Source organism: Lolium perenne, chromosome 2, assembly GCF_019359855.2.
Source record: "Lolium perenne isolate Kyuss_39 chromosome 2, Kyuss_2.0, whole genome shotgun sequence".
Lineage (NCBI taxonomy): Eukaryota > Viridiplantae > Streptophyta > Magnoliopsida > Poales > Poaceae > Lolium > Lolium perenne.
In genome coordinates this window covers 230819538-230836474 of record NC_067245.2, presented here as the reverse complement: position 1 = coordinate 230836474, position 16937 = coordinate 230819538, and the positions used below count along the sequence as shown (strand labels likewise).

Sequence of the window (16937 nt, the reverse complement as noted above, 5' to 3'; positions counted from 1 at the left end):
GATTTTAAAAAAGAATTAAAAAATCGTGTCAAATGAGGATTAATATGGGGGTGAACCATTATTTGTACCTTACACCATCTTTTAGTGTGCCCTCCTACAAAATGTTGATTTTAAGAGTCAACAATCTCAATGCATTGTACTTATAAGTACTGTATGCTCTACCCCAAAGCCCAACTGGATCGTAATATGAATTTTAGTGATTTACGCGTATGACTCCATGCAGACGCTCCATCCTCTCTTCTCACTAAATATACACTAAGAAGAAATCATTGATACTCTGTTCCTTTTACATCTAGAAATGATAAAACCTCTCATGGTTGCTCAACTGAATTCACCCCGTTTTCATCATTCCTCACAATGCCGAGCAAACTAATTTTACATTTTGAGCCGAGCAGCCTGAATGAGGCGTACATGAGAAAGGAAACTCAGTTAGCATGTCTCAGAATTCAAAGCCTTAGGTAATCAGCTGGTATGCTGGCGCCCTCCTCCAAGCCTTGTTTGAACAGCCAGCCATCTCGTCAGCTCTTGCTGTCATTTCCTCTCCTTGCCTGCACCGGCTGGCTGCTGTGTCTTATTATCGCCAGCCACACACCAGTCACCCCTCCTTGCCTTGCCGTTCTTCGTTCTACTATGACGGGCGTGCCGGCTGCTGCTGCGTGATGCAATGTATGTTTCCACCTCCCAGCACGATCTCTCTTGCGCCTTCCACCATCACAACCTGCAGGCAACAGTTCACGAGTCCCTTCAGATCATCGAACCTCAATGAATTTTCATTTCTACAACTAACAGGCACTGCTAGCTTCAGGAGCATGAGAGCTAACCTCATGATCAGGAAATGCCTTCTGGAGAACCTCACGTGCTTCGTCGTCCCGCTGGTTATCGCCAAATGCGGGTGCTATGATCCCACCATTCGTCGGGTAGAAGTTCACGTATGATGCAGGCAGTCTCTTGCCTGGTTCCCTCGGTACAGCATGCCCCTGGTAACATGTCCGAGCAAAGAAATCAGTGTTGCGATGGACCCATAGTTACTCATGAGAATAGCTGCAATACCGATACTGACCGTTGCATCAACACCATCCCCCTCTTCCTTTGTAACATATAAAGGCCCTGGCACGTGGATCTTTACCACCTCTATTTTCCGTCCTTTCGCATCGACGGACTGAGTGAGAGTTGATAGTGCTCTAACTGATATTTCATACTGTGGGTCATTCTCATCATTAGTCCATGCCAAGAGGACGACACCAGGTCTAATAAAACAGCATAAACTGTCAACATGCCCATTTGTATCCTCATCACCTGGAAAACCATCACAAGGTTACTAAGCAGTAAAATAGTTCTACAAGTGAGGAGATAAAATTTTGCGGTTTTTAGAACTGCAAGTGATAAAATACTTTAAATTATTTACCAAAAAGTCCCTGAGGTATCCAAATGATCTTTGTGACTCCAAGAAAATCCTTCAGCTCATTCTCTATATCTTGTCTAGTCATGTTGGGGTTTCGGTTAGGGTTTAACAAGCATTCTTCTGTTGTAATGCATGTACCTTTTTCAATATGACAAAATTATCAGCAAAACACCAAAAACACTGAAACCATTTGATCAAAATGATATGACAAGCACCTTCTCCGTCTACATGAATGCTTCCACCCTCAAGAACCATTGTGTGTGGAAACCTAGCGATCCTCTCTATCTCAAGTATCTGGAATTTAATGGCAAGAATAGGGAAATTTTAAGTACAAAAGGAGATTAACAAAAGACATTGTTTTTCAGTACTCCCTCCGACCCATATTACTTTTCGCAGATCTAGTACAATAAGATTCATTCCTTACTTTCTTGGCAACATTATTATCAAGACTCCAATCATCATAGCAACCATCATCCACTCCTGCAGGACAGAACGATCAGAACATGCTGAGTTATCATGCGGTGAAGGTGATTACACCTTGACTTGTGAAGTCATGAAATGCTTGCTCTAGACACAGTGAAGTGCTTCTATGCTTTGATAGTGCAAACCAGGTCCTCTATTGGTTTTGTAAAAAAATATGGAATCGTTTGCAAGTTGCTACTGTGACATTGGCATGGGTTGATTTAACTAAACCGCGGTAAATTACTGAATATAGATATACATACTATTATAACCTAAAACAACATACCTTGCAGGCGTTAAATTCCCAATCATGAAACTCATGCTCCAGAGATAGTAGAGTGAACCATTGCTTTTCTAGTGCAAACAAGTTCCTCTATTGCTTTTGTTAAAACTATGGAACCGTTGCAAATTACTACTGAGCCATTGGTATGGATTGATAACTACAATGTTTGTAAAGTACTAAATAGATATAGATATAACCTTTTTTTAGGGAAGATATAGATATAACCTAAAACAACATACCTCCCCAGGCGTTAAATTCCCAATCAATTCCCGCTATTGTTTGCTCTGTGAGTCCTGGTTCTGGTCCGCCTTTATGGATAATAAACTAAAAAAACAGGGATAGTATTAGCAACCCCAGACACCAGAATTGAAATGAGTATAGAAGAAAAAAGATACAAGAACATTTAAGTTACACACAGTGGGACCAGTATCACGAAACCAGGAATCATTCATGCTCATCTCGATCACCCTGATGTTCGGCTGGTGTTCCATCAGTTCGTGGACATGAGGGTACTGCCAGAGACAGAAATGTAGAGCTGAATATCATTGTGTCATACATGATCATGCATCAGTCTATAACATAGCTCATGTGAAGTGTGTCACCTGTTCGGCACTCGCACAAATGGTGACGGGCTCAAACTTTGATATGGCAATTGCAGTTCTTGCAAATATTATTCGAGCTGGACCAGCATTCTCCCGCCAGTTGTCTGGGCGCTCCTAAGATTCAAACAGGTGGCGATGTTTATTATGATTATGTATTTTAAATTTTCAAGGCATGCTGAGGAGGCAGGAGGATACACAATGACAAAACGAAACTACAGAATGCTTCTAATAAACTAGTACAACAATCTAATGTGCTTTCAAGTTTCAATGAATGAAAGATCATCCACATTAATAATAAATGTATGACATGTTTCTGGTTCATAAGGGAATAAGATATCTTATAAATAGTTTATGACAACAACAACAACAACCGTTCCAGTTCTGTAGTCACAAGGAAAGGAAAAGTTGAGTCAACACAATATTGATAGCTATAGATCATTGATAAAAGCACACCATGGAACTAGATATCATGAATTGTGATAACTTTTCAAGTGTTGTGCTACATGACCCCAACAGAGACAGATGATAGCTATAGATCATAGAAAACCGGGAGAAGCAATTGTGGTCATGCTCGACATATTGAGTTATTCAGGGACAAGAAAAATACAGTGCATAGTAGAGATTGAAGTTGAATGAAATTTGTATTGACAGCAAAATTACATTTATCGAGCTATACACAACCTTGCTGATACTTGTGGTTATGAGTACAAATGCAACCATACATGATTTACTCATAACCATCGTTCCTGCCCATTCTAAAGGAGAAAAATGGCGTCTCCTTGGAAGAATTTGTCTGCCTACTGAAACATAATCGATGTGCTAGGTGGTTGAACTGATAAATGCTACGGCGAGTCCAAATTAAGCATATATATTAATATATAGTACTGCCCCGGTTCAGAGATTCCACACGATAAGGAATAGACTATAGAGTAAGCTGACAATGAATCCAATATTGAATAACTTAACAATTGTTCATGCTGGCTGCTGCTAGATGCACCTACCATGGATCATACAGTTATCTGATGGAAAAATAATTTGTTTACCACCCTTTGGATCTCTGCCATGCGCGCCCGGGACCCACTCGCCGGTGACTAACAGTCGGTCCTAGTGTGTTAATCTGGATATTTATTTGTCAGAATGTTTTCGTTGATCCGTTCATCAGCAATTTCATGCCTAGAAGAATCTCGGGGTGCGCAAACAACAGCCGCAGCGGCAAGAAAGAACAGTGGAACCAATGGATGAACCGCCGCCGCCGCCGCACCGAACAAGCCCAACCGATCGGCAGCGAGCGACGCTGCCAGACAAACCAAACATTTGCCTAGGTTCGATCGAAATCAGAAACTCCCATACGGAATAAACAGAGTTAAGCTAGGATAGAGTAAAGCGAAGAACGCCGTGGGGAGGGATCCAAGCAAACAGAAGATCGAGGAGAGGAAGGGGGAGGGAGGAGTACGTACGGGCCAGCCCATCCAGCACTGCTCGTGCGGCTCCCACTCCGCCGGCATCCGGAACCCCATCTTCGCCGGGCACCCCGCCATGACCTTCACCATCCTCCCCTCCTCCCTCGCTAAACCTGATTAATCTGACGGTGGAGTGAGACACCGCTACAGACTTGACTGATTTGATGAGAGTCCGGAGCCGCTTGTGTGGGAAGGGGAAAGGAGTGAGGGACAGAGGTTCATTGAGTAGCTTTGCTTCAGAAAGTCACAAGACGTGACTTCGCCTCGCGACCTTGTTGTACTCTAATCAAGATCCAGCACACAAAGTTGACCCAAATTTTGAACTCAAATTCTAAATTATTCAGAAAAGTTGAACAAGATTCATTAGATCATATATATTTCATTGTGTATTCTACGAAGGAAAGTTTAGTTTCACCTGGATCCAAATGGAATGAGGCTCTTTTGGAATACACAATGAAATGTACTCGCTCCGATACTTTTTATGAATCGGAGGAAGTATATGATTTACTATTTTTTCAATTTTGTGGACTATTTAAATTTAAAAATTAGGATCAACCTTATCCAGTATATTTTGATTGGATGACCTAGGCGAAGAAGCGCCAAGTCCCGCCGTGATTTTGTTTCACAAAGTCCGTGAATCTCTATCCTAATGGAGATGATTGAGATTTTTGAACTTGGAGGCTTTTGGGTGACTTTGAGTCACTGATAGGTGGACTTACTTAGTGGCTCGAAGTCACCTCTCTCTAGAGCCTACAAAGTCAGAAAATCCGTGCCATTTTTGCAAGCGAGAAACAAAGTCGGATTGCCATCTTTTCGTTAATTGTAGGTTCACCGAAAGAATTTGGCAAGGCGCCAAAGCTTGGATGGGCATCCCGGACATCCAACCTAACCAATGGATGGATCTTTCAATCAAGCATTGGTGGAGTACAATGACGAAAGGTTCTATTCCTAACATCAAGGCCATTGCTTCCCTCACCTTACTGTTGGGGGCAGGGCACAATGAGAAGAGGATGATAGACAACCTCAAGGCCCCACTCAGCATGTATGAAATAGATAAACTTCGAGTATATATAACTTCAACCTATAGATACGTAGTGGAAAAACAAACACAAGAACACGCACATGTGACATATGGATTTTCGTGGAAAACCTCCTCAACATGAGGAAGGGAAAAAAACATGGGTGTGGACCAACCGGTCCATGCAAGCTTTGTTGCGGTCAGAAACCCACCGGCGAGCAGCGACGGGCAACACAGTAGAGCCGGGAACAACTTAGGGCTGCGGCTGGCCCTGGTCCCTCCGAGCGATGGCCCGCAAAGCCTCCGGCACGCACGTCCGATGCTGGTGCAAGGGCGTGCCACCTGACCTATACCTGGTCAGGAAGGTGATGGAGATGCCTCGCTTAGTTTCCTGCATGGCATACACGTAAACATTAAATACGAGCCTCGATCGGCTCTCAGGTTATCCTGTGAATCGGCTCAAGGAGCCGATCCACCCATGATTCGCACGAGGTGTACGAATATATGGTGGTCCTGCTTGATCAAGATAAAGCTAAAACGATCTACGACGATTTAGGGTTTTCACCGCATAATCGGATCATCCTACTCGCGATTGGGCCTCGCGGTCACGTACGGTGATCGTAAGCCGATCCTAGACAAGGCCTAAAAACCAACACGAGGTTGATCCCCGGAACATCCTGTCTAGGGCTAGCAAACTACACCCTACGCGTCGCTGGATCCTCCAACCCTTTGTAAGGCCTAACTATTGCAGATATTAAACTAATCCTTGAAGAACAAGGAGCAACCGTAACGGATCGGATCTACTAAATAATGCTCAAGCGGGGTGCCGCCCCTACACCTAAAATAGGTGTAAGGGCGGCTAGATGTCTAAGGGTTGCACTACGACAGCATATGATACGAAGAACAATGCTAACCCTAACACATCTAAGATAACTACGTTGCTCGCCATCAAAAAGGCTTCAGTACGAGCAACGCATGGCAACGAATAAACTTGTACTGCCTAGATCGCAAGATGCGATCTAGGCAGCATGATGCTTACCCGGAAGAAACCCTCGAGACGAAGGAGTTGGCGATGCGCCTAGATTGATTTGTGGTGAACGATGATTGTTGTTTATTTCATAAACCCTAGATACATATTTATAGTCCAGGGGACTTTCTAATTTAGGCGTGCACCTAACCGTGCACGGGTTAAACTCTATCTTTCAATCTAAGATGCGATCTACTATATTACAGATACAAGGGCAATCTAGCCCAAACTTTGCTTAACAGGCCTTTTCACGTATTTCTTCCATGTATATTCTTTAAGCCCATCTTGATCGCGGCCCACCTCTGACTTGGTCAAATTCTGGTGATAACACATGCCCTCCTGGTTTTGGAATTGATAATTCCAAAATCACTCTGCTTTTTCTTCGTCGGGTCATGTCGTGGCAGAGCAGAACCGTTGTAGTATCCTTCATCATGATGCCTTGTCTTCTCAACTTCTCTGCAAAATTTGATAGTTTCAGCATCACTTCCTCGGAAACTGCAATGGCATTAAATCTCCACTAGGCTCCTCATTATTTAACCGTGCCGATCGATTAGCCCTCTTCATCCCCTTCCTCTGTTCTAGCTATCGGCACCAAAAAACCCTCTTTCCCTGTAGCAATGTCTTCCTCTTCCTCCGTCTCCTCCGGCCTCTCCCTCCAGTCTTTCTCCTCGAGCGAGCCGGAGTGGAACTTCGACCATGTGCCAGACGGTCCACCCGAAGCATTCGTCGGGTCAGATGGCGACCTGCCTCTGACCGATAGGGAAGACGACCTCAAGTTCCTCATCGAAGGGGAGCTGATAAGCGAAAGCGAAGACGACCTCCATCCCTGGGTGAAACCCACCCCCTCCAACGGGAAGGAGGAAGAAGAAGAAGTAGAGGAAGAAGAGGAAAAGGAGGAGGATGATTCCTCCTCCCCCGCTAAACATCCGCCGGCAAAGCGATTCCGCGCTTGGGCGGACAGCGAAGACGATGATGATGACGAGGAGGAAGAGGAGGAAGATGAATCCTCCTCCTCCATCGGATACCCGCCGACAAAGTGCTTCCGCTCTTGGGCGGACAGCGAGGATGATGATGATGACGAGGAAGAAGAAGCTCCGGCCGAGGGCTGGGGCAGCAGCGACGAGGAACTTCCTGGGAGCAGCGCCGACGGCATCGACAACGGCGACGATGAGGACAGCGACGACTAGTAGAGTAGGACTAGTAGTAGCAGTGCACTAGGCACCAGATCCCCCTTTTGAGAGCCATCGGCTCTTTCCTGTAAAGCCGCTCCTTTGAATTAATAAGAATTGTTCTTCCAATTTATCTTTCAATTAATCCAATTTCAGTCCTTCCGCTCGCCACACCAAGACCGATAGCAACGTATTGGATTTTTTCCTTTAGACGCCCATGAAGCCGGACTCAGATATCGATCAGACCGTCAGTCAAGCACTTCTCAAAATCAGGCTGTGATTTGGTACCTGACCATAATATTTCGCAATCCTATAGCCGATGACTGTTCATCGGCTATTTTGAGAATCCAGTCTCCTTCCTTTCTTGCAGCAACAGGTCGGTCCAAACCCTGTAAAAGACGACGGCTCCCCTTTCCGGCTCCTCTCCGTAGCTTTAGCAGTCTTCTTCTGCAACAACTCACCGCTTTCGGAGAAGGTTATGATGCAGGGTCAGCCGATGCAACTCCACTCGGCTCCCAAAAACAGAGCATCTACCAAGTTAGTTGCCCCCCGAGCCTTAATCAAGGCGAGAATACCGGCGAGGATGCACAGGTCAAACAAAAAGGCTTTGACCTCAGGTAATCTGGTAATCCGAGATAGCCACCATGAAGAGTCAGCCAAACTTGCCCCCATTGATCAGCTTTCTTCCACTGAACGCCGATGTTGTAGATGAAACACCAACAGCTTAATGAGAAAGAGGCTGCCTTGCATGCCAAACTGATGTTACTGCTGAACTGGCGCAAAGGGTTGTCGGCTCATTGCAGCCGAGGCTGCTCTCATTGTACATTCCCTTCAAGGAAACAGAAGCTCTTGAAGCCGAACTGAAAACCATCTTGGCGAAAATCTGAGCCTTGAGCACATAGCCGGTAGGTCTTGTGTAATTGTACTAGAGTCGATGGCTGTGCATCGGCTTCGTTTCTTAGTTCTAAAGTCGATGTCCTTGCATCGGCTGTATATCATGAAATTTTTTTTTTACTGGCCGATTTTTCTATCGGCCCCCAACATTTCACTGCACACATGTTCATCTGCACATGTTCGCCTCACATGTTCACCTGATTAGGTGCCCCCCGAGCCGAATCTTTCAGGGAACTGCAGATATCGGCTCTGTAATTTAGCCAAGGCATCGTATTTGCACGTCGACTCCGGTAGGCCCAATGTTGATTTTTCCTAACTCATCAGCCGACGTAAAACCGCTGCCCAAAGAGATTCCAAGCAGAACATGTGGTGAGGATAATTTTGGCCGATTGCTGGAATCGGCCTCCATATTGAATCGCTCAAATGAAGGTTTTGTAATGTTCCTTCATAGATCTTTGGGGCCGATCCCAAGGATCGGCCTCGCCACGTTTGCTCATCGGTTTGCTCTTGCTACATGGTCAGGCCAGTGGATAAGACTAGCCTAACCCTGCCCTTCGTCACGTTGATGTGCTCGCAGTCGTCAAAATTGGGTGCCTCGTGTAATCCTGGAGCACTAAACTCCGTCGGAAGGACGAGCACCATGTTTGTGCCAGCCGATGTCTCATCATCGGCTTTCTTTTGCTTGGGGCGCCACTCCATTTTCCGTGGTCGACCCTCTTCATCCAGGGTTCGCTGAATTTTCGCGGCCAGATCAGGCCGCGCCTTCCTTAGCGTGTGCAGGTATAACCTTTCGGCTTCCTCCAAGCCGCGCAATCGCTGAACCCTACGCTTTTGGGAACGGCTGAGTCCATCAGGGCACCACCTTGGTCGGTGGTACCTGTCTTCTTCTTCTTCTCCCTCGTCTTCCAAATCCTCGAGATCTTCCATCCGAGGGGACTCAGCGTGTTTGCTTCGAGGTAGGAGAGGCCCTAGACGTTTGAACACGGACACGTTAGCTGCATCCTTCCTCTTCTGTCTACATTCTCGGCGCTTGCCGATTGTAGGCAATCGGCTCATTCCCGAATCCCAGCAGTTGTCCGAAGAAGGGACAGTCCAGTGCCTATCTTCGTCGTCTTGCTCCCTCGATTCTTCCTTGGCACGGCGCTCGTACTCCTCCTCCTCGCGATCATGCCGACGATGTCTCCTGGCGTCCCTAGCCAGACGGTCTCTATCATCATCGTCGCTGGATCGTCGGCGTTGGCTATATTGACTCACATACTTGTTGAGGAGGTGATCAGAGAGAGGTCGCTGATATCTTATGTTCTTCACTTCTCCCTCTGTGACGTAGCGCTTGCCATCGTGGACGGAGCCGATCGCGTGGAGCGGCCTCCTCCGTGTCCTTGCTACGAGAGCAGCTGCCTCGTCTCCATCCTTGCCGAGTGGTGCCTGGTCCTACCATGTTGATGCCGAACGAGGATCCTGGCTGGCAACCTTCAGGGTAAGTGCACTCCACCATGTTAACGGCGGGAAAGGGGTGGGTGTCGACCTTCATGGCGTACTGGTTGAAAATCAGACGTCCTTGTTCTATCGCCATTTGGATCTGCTGACACCACACCCTGCAGTCGTTGGTGGCATGGGAGACCGAGTTATGCCATTTGCAGTATGGCTTTCCGTTCAGCTCCTGTACCGTGGGGATTTTGAGGCCTTCGGGTATCTTCAACTGCTTCTCCTTGAGTAAGAGGTCGAAGATTTGCTCAGTTTTGGTCACGTCAAAATCGAACCCTCTGGGCGGACCTGGTGGCTTAACCCATTTGCAGGACACGGGGGTTGCCCCCCGAGTCCATTCAGCCACTGCTACCTCTTGATCTCCCGCAGAGCCTTCGTCTTCATCTGCCTCAACCAGGACTACCGCCCGCTTGAATTTGTCCTGGTACAAGTTCGGATGGCGCTGTTCATATGCCGACGCTTTCGAACCATGTGCGCCGTGCTGAAGGGTAGTCTGCTTGGGAGGCCATATCCTTGATTTGTGATGCAAGGCCCACCACTGCCAACTCGACTGCTTCTTTTTCAGTCACACGAGCCGAATAACATTGGTTCCTCAGATTTCTGAAGCGCTGGACGTATTCTGCCACAGTTTCCCCACGCTTCTGACGTATCTGCGCCAGATCGGCAAGGCTAGACTCGGAAGCTTCTGAGTGGTACTGCATGTGGAACTGTTCTTCCAACTGCTTCCAAGTCCGGATCGAGTCTGGTGGCAACGAAGTGTACCACCCGAAAGCCGATCCCGTGAGGGACTGTGCGAAGAACCTCACGCGTAGTGGATCCGACGCTGAGGCCGTTCCTAGCTGTGCCAAATATCGGCTCACATGCTCGATGGAGCTGGAACCATCTGATCCACTGAATTTGGAGAAATCAGGGAGCCGATATTTGGGTGGTAGCGGGACCAATTCGTACTCATCAGGGTACGGCTTGGAATAGCCGATTGTCCTCCTTTTCGGCACCATGCCGAACTGATCTCTCAGTATAGTACTGATTTGATCCGCGGTGCTGACTGCAGGAGTCGAACTCTAAAAATTCGCCGGGGTGGCGTACTTAGCCAGCCATGTTTGCTTTTCCAGCTCTGAGCCAACTGCAGGAGCTGAGCTCTGGAGGTTCGTCGGAGTGGCATACTTAGCTAGCCACGTCTGCTTCTCAAGATCTGTCGCTGACGTTCCTCCCGCTTTTCCAGAAGTCCCTGCTATCGCGGCCTGGTTTGTGAGCGCCCGATTATCGCAGTCTGGCACATATGTGCACATGTACCCGTGAGGGATCTCCTTAGGCGCCTCATGCAAGAACTGGCAGTCACTAGGGTCACCACCGATCTTGTAGACGACGAATGCCGGTGAATTCGGCACTTCTGGTGCTGCCAACGCAAATGGCAGCGGTGGACGGGACTGGAGCGGCATCTCTCCTTGGTATGTCCCGAGAGCTGGTCCTGACGGAGAGTACTGGTGCCTCATGATCTCCTGGATCACCCGAAGAGCGACACGCTCCAAAGTGTTCACCAGGTTCTCAGAGTGGCGGTGCAGCGAGTGAGCCACCATGTAGTTAATCTCCTGACGCAGGGACCTGGTGCGTTCCTCTGACGGGGCGGACAGGTCTATTCCATCGAGCGCACCATCAGGCGAGAACCCTTTCCACCTGATGCCATGTGAACGGGTTCTGTGAAAAGAGCCGATGAGGTCGGCTTCGAGGATCGCTTTGACCTCGTCATACTTCTTCTTGAGCTCGTCGGCCGATCCTCGTACGTGATCGGAGTGCCGTCCGCCATCTCAGATGTAGATGGCGATGTGGTTGATGTAGAAGATGGTCCCACCGGGCGTGCCAGAATGTGTTGCGGTCAGAAACCCACCGGCGAGCAGCGACGGGCAACACAGTAGAGCCGGGAACAACTTAGGGCTGCGGCTGGCCCTGGTCCCTCCGAGCGACGGCCCGTAAAGCCTCCGGCACGCACGTCCGATGCTGGTGCAGGCGTGCCACCCGACCTATACCTGGTCGGAAGGTGATGGAGATGCCTCGCTTAGTTTCCTGCATGGCATACACGTAAACATTAAATACGAGCCTCGATCGGCTCTCAGGTTATCCTGTGAATCGGCTCAAGGAGCCGATCCACCCATGATTCGCACGAGGTGTACGAATATATGGTGGTCCTGCTTGATCAAGATAAAGCTAAAACGATCTACGACGATTTAGGGTTTTTACCGCATAATCGGATCATCCTACTCACGATTGGGCCTCGCGGTCACGTACGGTGATCGTAAGCCGATCCTAGACAAGGCCTAAAAACCAACACGAGGTTGATCCCCGGAACATCCTGTCTAGGGCTAGCAAACTACACCCTACGCGTCGCTGGATCCTCCAACCCTTTGTAAGGCCTAACTATTGCAGATATTAAACTAATCCTTGAAGAACAAGGAGCAACCGTAACGAATCGGATCTACTAAATAATGCTCAAGCGGGGTGCCGCCCCTACACCTAAAATAGGTGTAAGGGCGGCTAGATGTCTAAGGGTTGCACTACGACAGCATATGATACGAAGAACAATGCTAACCCTAACACATCTAAGATAACTACGTTGCTCGCCATCTAAAAGGCTTCAGTACGAGCAACGCATGGCAACGAATAAACTTGTACTGCCTAGATCGCAAGATGCGATCTAGGCAGCATGATGCTTACCCGGAAGAAACCCTCGAGACGAAGGAGTTGGCGATGCGCCTAGATTGATTTGTGGTGAACGATGATTGTTGTTTATTTCATAAACCCTAGATACATATTTATAGTCCAGGGGACTTTCTAATTTAGGCGTGCACCTAACCGTGCACGGGTTAAACTCTATCTTTCAATCTAAGATGCGATCTACTATATTACAGATACACGGGCAATCTAGCCCAAACTTTGCATAACAGGCCGATTCACGTATTTCTTCCATGTATATTCTTTAAGCCCATCTTGATCGCGGCCCACCTCTGACTTGGTCAAATTCTGGTGATAACAAGCTTTACTATGAGTAACTTGGGTACAGAGTCTTCTCTAGAATATTTAGAGATTACAACACACTTTAGCTCGTTGCAACACCGCCAACAACAACCACAAGAGGTAAGATACAACAAAGACAGAGATATCATAGTTTTTATCGTCATCGGTAATCAGCAAACTGCTCTTAAATCGTTGATCCAATCAGCATCAAATTTGGTAGACAAATATACATATAAGTTTTCAACATACTGACCAAAAATCAGCTTAATCGGATACCGTTTGCTTGGCCAACAGTTCGTCTCCCCAAAATGATCTGTGTTGAAACAACGACAGTCCAAATTGATTTAACCACTCTCAAAATCTGATACTCCATCGACCCAAATCTCAAACCAGCTAACCGGATCAAAGTACTCAAAGTAAGGAACAAGCTCACCGAGTTTGGATCCGACCCAAAAACGTTTGAGCCTCCAAATACCAGCTTGAAGAAATATCGTTCAGATCTCAGAAATATGGACATAAATCATCTCTCCTTCTTCTTCATCTCTTATCATTTGCTTGTGGTGTTCTACTTTGTTCTCTTACCCTCTCACAACATCAGTTACGTTTTGGCTTGCTTCTTGCTCTCTCTCACACAGCCACCAAAGTGGCTAGGGCTTTCTCGTTTGTACCTTGATACGTCCAAAACGTATCTACTTTCCCGAACACTTTTGCTATTGTTTTGCCTCTAATTTGTGTATTTTGGATGCAACTAACACGGACTAACGCTGTTTTCAGCAGAACTGCTCTGGTGTCTCGTTTTTGTGCAGAAATTCAACTTTCGGGAAAATCCTCGGAATTTATGCAGAAGGCCCTATTTTCTCAGAGAACTGACGGAGCCAGAAGGACAAACCAGGTGGAGGCCCGAGGGCCCCACACCATAGGGCGGCGCGGCCCAGGGGGGCCCGCGCGGCCATGTGGTGTGGCCCCCTCGGCTGGCCTCCGACGCCCTCCTTCGGACTATTTATCGGCCTCGACCTAAAAACGCACGGGGAGAAGTCGAAATCGCCAGAAACCCTCCAGAACGCCGCCACATCGCGAAACTCCGTCGCGGGAGCCAGAAGTCTCCGTTCTGGCACTCCGCCGGGACGGGGAATTGGAGGAGATCATCGCCATCATCACCGCCAACGCCTCTACATCAACCAGCCATGTTTCCCCCATCCATGTGTGAGTAATTCCCCGGCTGTAGGCCGAAGGGGATGGTAGGGATTGGATGAGATTGGTCATGTAATAGCATAAGATTGTTAGGGCATAGTGCCTAGTGTCCGTAATTGGTACTTTGATGATATTGTTGCAACTTGTTATGCTTAATGCTTGTCACTAGGGCCCGAGTGCCATGATCTCAGATCTGAACATGTTATTGTTTCATCATGATATTCACTGTTTATTGATCTTACCTGCAAGTTGTATACACATGTCGCTGTCCGGAACCGATGGCCCCGAAGTGACAGAAATCGGGACAACCGGAGGGAATGGTAGCGATGTGAGGATCACATGTGTTCACGGAGTGTTAATGCTTTGCTCCGGTACTCTATTAAAAGGAGTACCTTAATATCCAAAGAGTTTCCTTGAGGCCCGGCTGCCACCGGCTGGTAGGACAAAAGATGTTGTGCAAGTTTCTCATTGCGAGCACGCACGACTATATATGGAACACATGCCTATTGATTGCTTTGTACTTGGACACCGTTTTATTATTATCTGCAAATGCCCTGCTATGATTGTTACATGAGTTTCTCTCATCCATGCAACGCCCGTCATCCGTCCCCGTGCCTACAGTATTTTAATCCTGCTGTTTACTAAAATCACTACTGCTGTCTCGTTACTCGTCGCTGTTATTTCACTATCAAGTATCGCTATAAAATCGTTACTACTGATAAACTCTTGCGAGCAAGTCTGTTTCCAGGTGTAGCTGAATAGACAACTCCGCTGTTAAGGCTTCCAAGTGTTCTTTGTCTCCCCTTGTGTCGAATCAATAAATTGGGTTTTACTTCCCTCGAAGACTATTGCGATCCCCTATACTTGTGGGTCATCAAGACTATTTTCTGGCGCCGTTGTCGGAGCATAGCTTTATTTGGAAGTTCACTTGGATTAATATTGTTTGCTGCAAATTCTCCATCATGGGTAAACCTCGCGATACTAAGATCGCCATATTACCATCCACTACAAGAAAAGGTACAATCCTGAGTACCTCCGCTACACTTGATTCACCATCTGTGATTGATAAACTTGTTTCACCGCCACATGCTTCACATGCGGGTACTTCTGCTGAATCTGAAAACTCTCATAATATTGATAATATTTCTGCTGTGCTTGATGATAGTGGTTCTTTGGGATCTTTTCTAGATGCTACAATTGCTAGGTCTAGACAAATTAAAAATACTGAAACTCCTAATGCTACTACACCTGTTAATTCACCTGAACTTGATTATTTTAGTGATGATCCTGATGAAGATTATGTGGAGCTTAATGATGATTTTATTGAAAAATGCAATGCTACTACTGATGCAAGAAAAATTAAAAAGTTGCTTGCAGAACATGCTGTTAGATATAAACTGTCTCCTGATCCTAAGTTTGCCACATCTCCCATAAACATTAAGGATAAAGATTATGATTTTTCTCTTGATCTATCTCATATAGCTATTGTTGAGAAAACACCCTTTTGTGGTACTGAAAAAGAAAGTGTTGTTGAACACATGACTGAGTTATCTACTCTAAGTAGCTTGTTTTCTGATGATGTCAAGATGCGTACTTACTTTGTTGCTAAAATCTTTCCATTCTCATTAAAGGATGACGCTAAAACTTGGTATAATAGTTTGCCACCTAATTCTATTAAAAGTCCAAAAGAATTGCTTGATGTTTTCTTCCGTAAATACTTTCCTGCTAGTGCTCAACATATTGCTTTGCAGAGAATCTATAATTTTGACCAGGGAGATGGAGAGAAATTGCCTGAGGCTTGGGCGAGATTTTGCTCTCTTATTAGAGCTCGGCCTGATCATGATTTGGAAAAGCATGATTTACTTGATATATTTTATAGCGGACTAACCATTGAGTCTAGGGCATACCTGGATAGTTGTGCTGGTTGTGTTTTCAGGAAAAGAACTCCAGACGACGCTGAAGAATTATTGGCTAAAATAGGCCGGAATCATGATGATTGGACTACGCCTGAACCAACTCCAACGCCAATATTGAAGAAGAGGGGTTTAATTAAATTGAATGATGAAGATATGAGGGAAGCCAAGAAGTCTCTCAAGGAGAAAGGTATTAAATCTGAAGATGTGAAGAATCTTCCTCCCATAGAAGATATACGTGAGATAATTCCCCCTTCATCCATGATTGAGGTAAACTCCCTTCAACGCTTTACTAGGGAAGATATTCCGTATTCGAAACCTCCTGCACAATGCTTAGATGAGTTTGATAATTATATTGTTAAGCAAGAAAATTTTAATATGAGAGTAGAGAATCATTTAATGAAAAATTCTCGAGCTATTAGTGAATTGCATGATATTGTAGAAAGAACCTCCAATGATGTTAAGATGCTTGTTAAACATTTTCATATGATTCAAACTCAAATTGATCAACTCACTAAAGTGCAAAATGATTTATTAGGGAGTAATTCTAAAGAGAAACATGCTTATGAAGTAACAACTAGAGGTGGTGTCTCTACCCAGGATCCTCTATATCCTGAAGGGCATCCCAAAAGAATTGAACAAGATTCTCAACACATTGAACCTAGTGCTCCTTCTAAGAAGAAAAAGAAGAAGAAACATAAAAATATTGTAGAATCCTCTGAACCTGCTAATGATCCTAATAGTATTTTTATTTCTGATGCTGAAACTGAAAGTGGTAATGAACATGATAAAGATAGTGATAAGAATGATACTCCTGATAAAGAAGAGGTTGAAGAAGAACCTGAAAAGCATGCTAAAAATAAAAAGTATACTAAAGAAGATTTTATTGCTGAGAAACATGGTAATGAAAGAGAACCTTGGGTTCAAAAGCAAATGCCTTTTCCTGCTAAGAAACTAAAATCAAAGGAAGAAGAACACTATAATAAATTTTGTGATTGGATGAAACCTTTATTCTTGCAAAT

At 46.0% G+C, this 16937-nt stretch overlaps 1 protein-coding gene across 1 annotated transcript; it reads right to left on the bottom strand.

Annotated features, from left to right (window-relative positions):
* Positions 1-251: 251 nt before the first annotated feature.
* Positions 252-4456, bottom strand: LOC127335181 (agmatine deiminase). Its single transcript, XM_051361776.2, has 10 exons — positions 4207-4456; positions 2750-2863; positions 2564-2659; positions 2387-2471; positions 1827-1882; positions 1618-1696; positions 1406-1540; positions 1061-1296; positions 822-977; positions 252-718 (listed from the first exon to the last, which is right to left on the bottom strand). The coding sequence occupies exons 1-10, from the start codon at positions 4297-4299 to the stop codon at positions 629-631; spliced, it is 1140 nt and encodes a 379-aa protein (XP_051217736.1). The 5' UTR covers positions 4300-4456; the 3' UTR covers positions 252-628.
* Positions 4457-16937: the final 12481 nt, after the last annotated feature.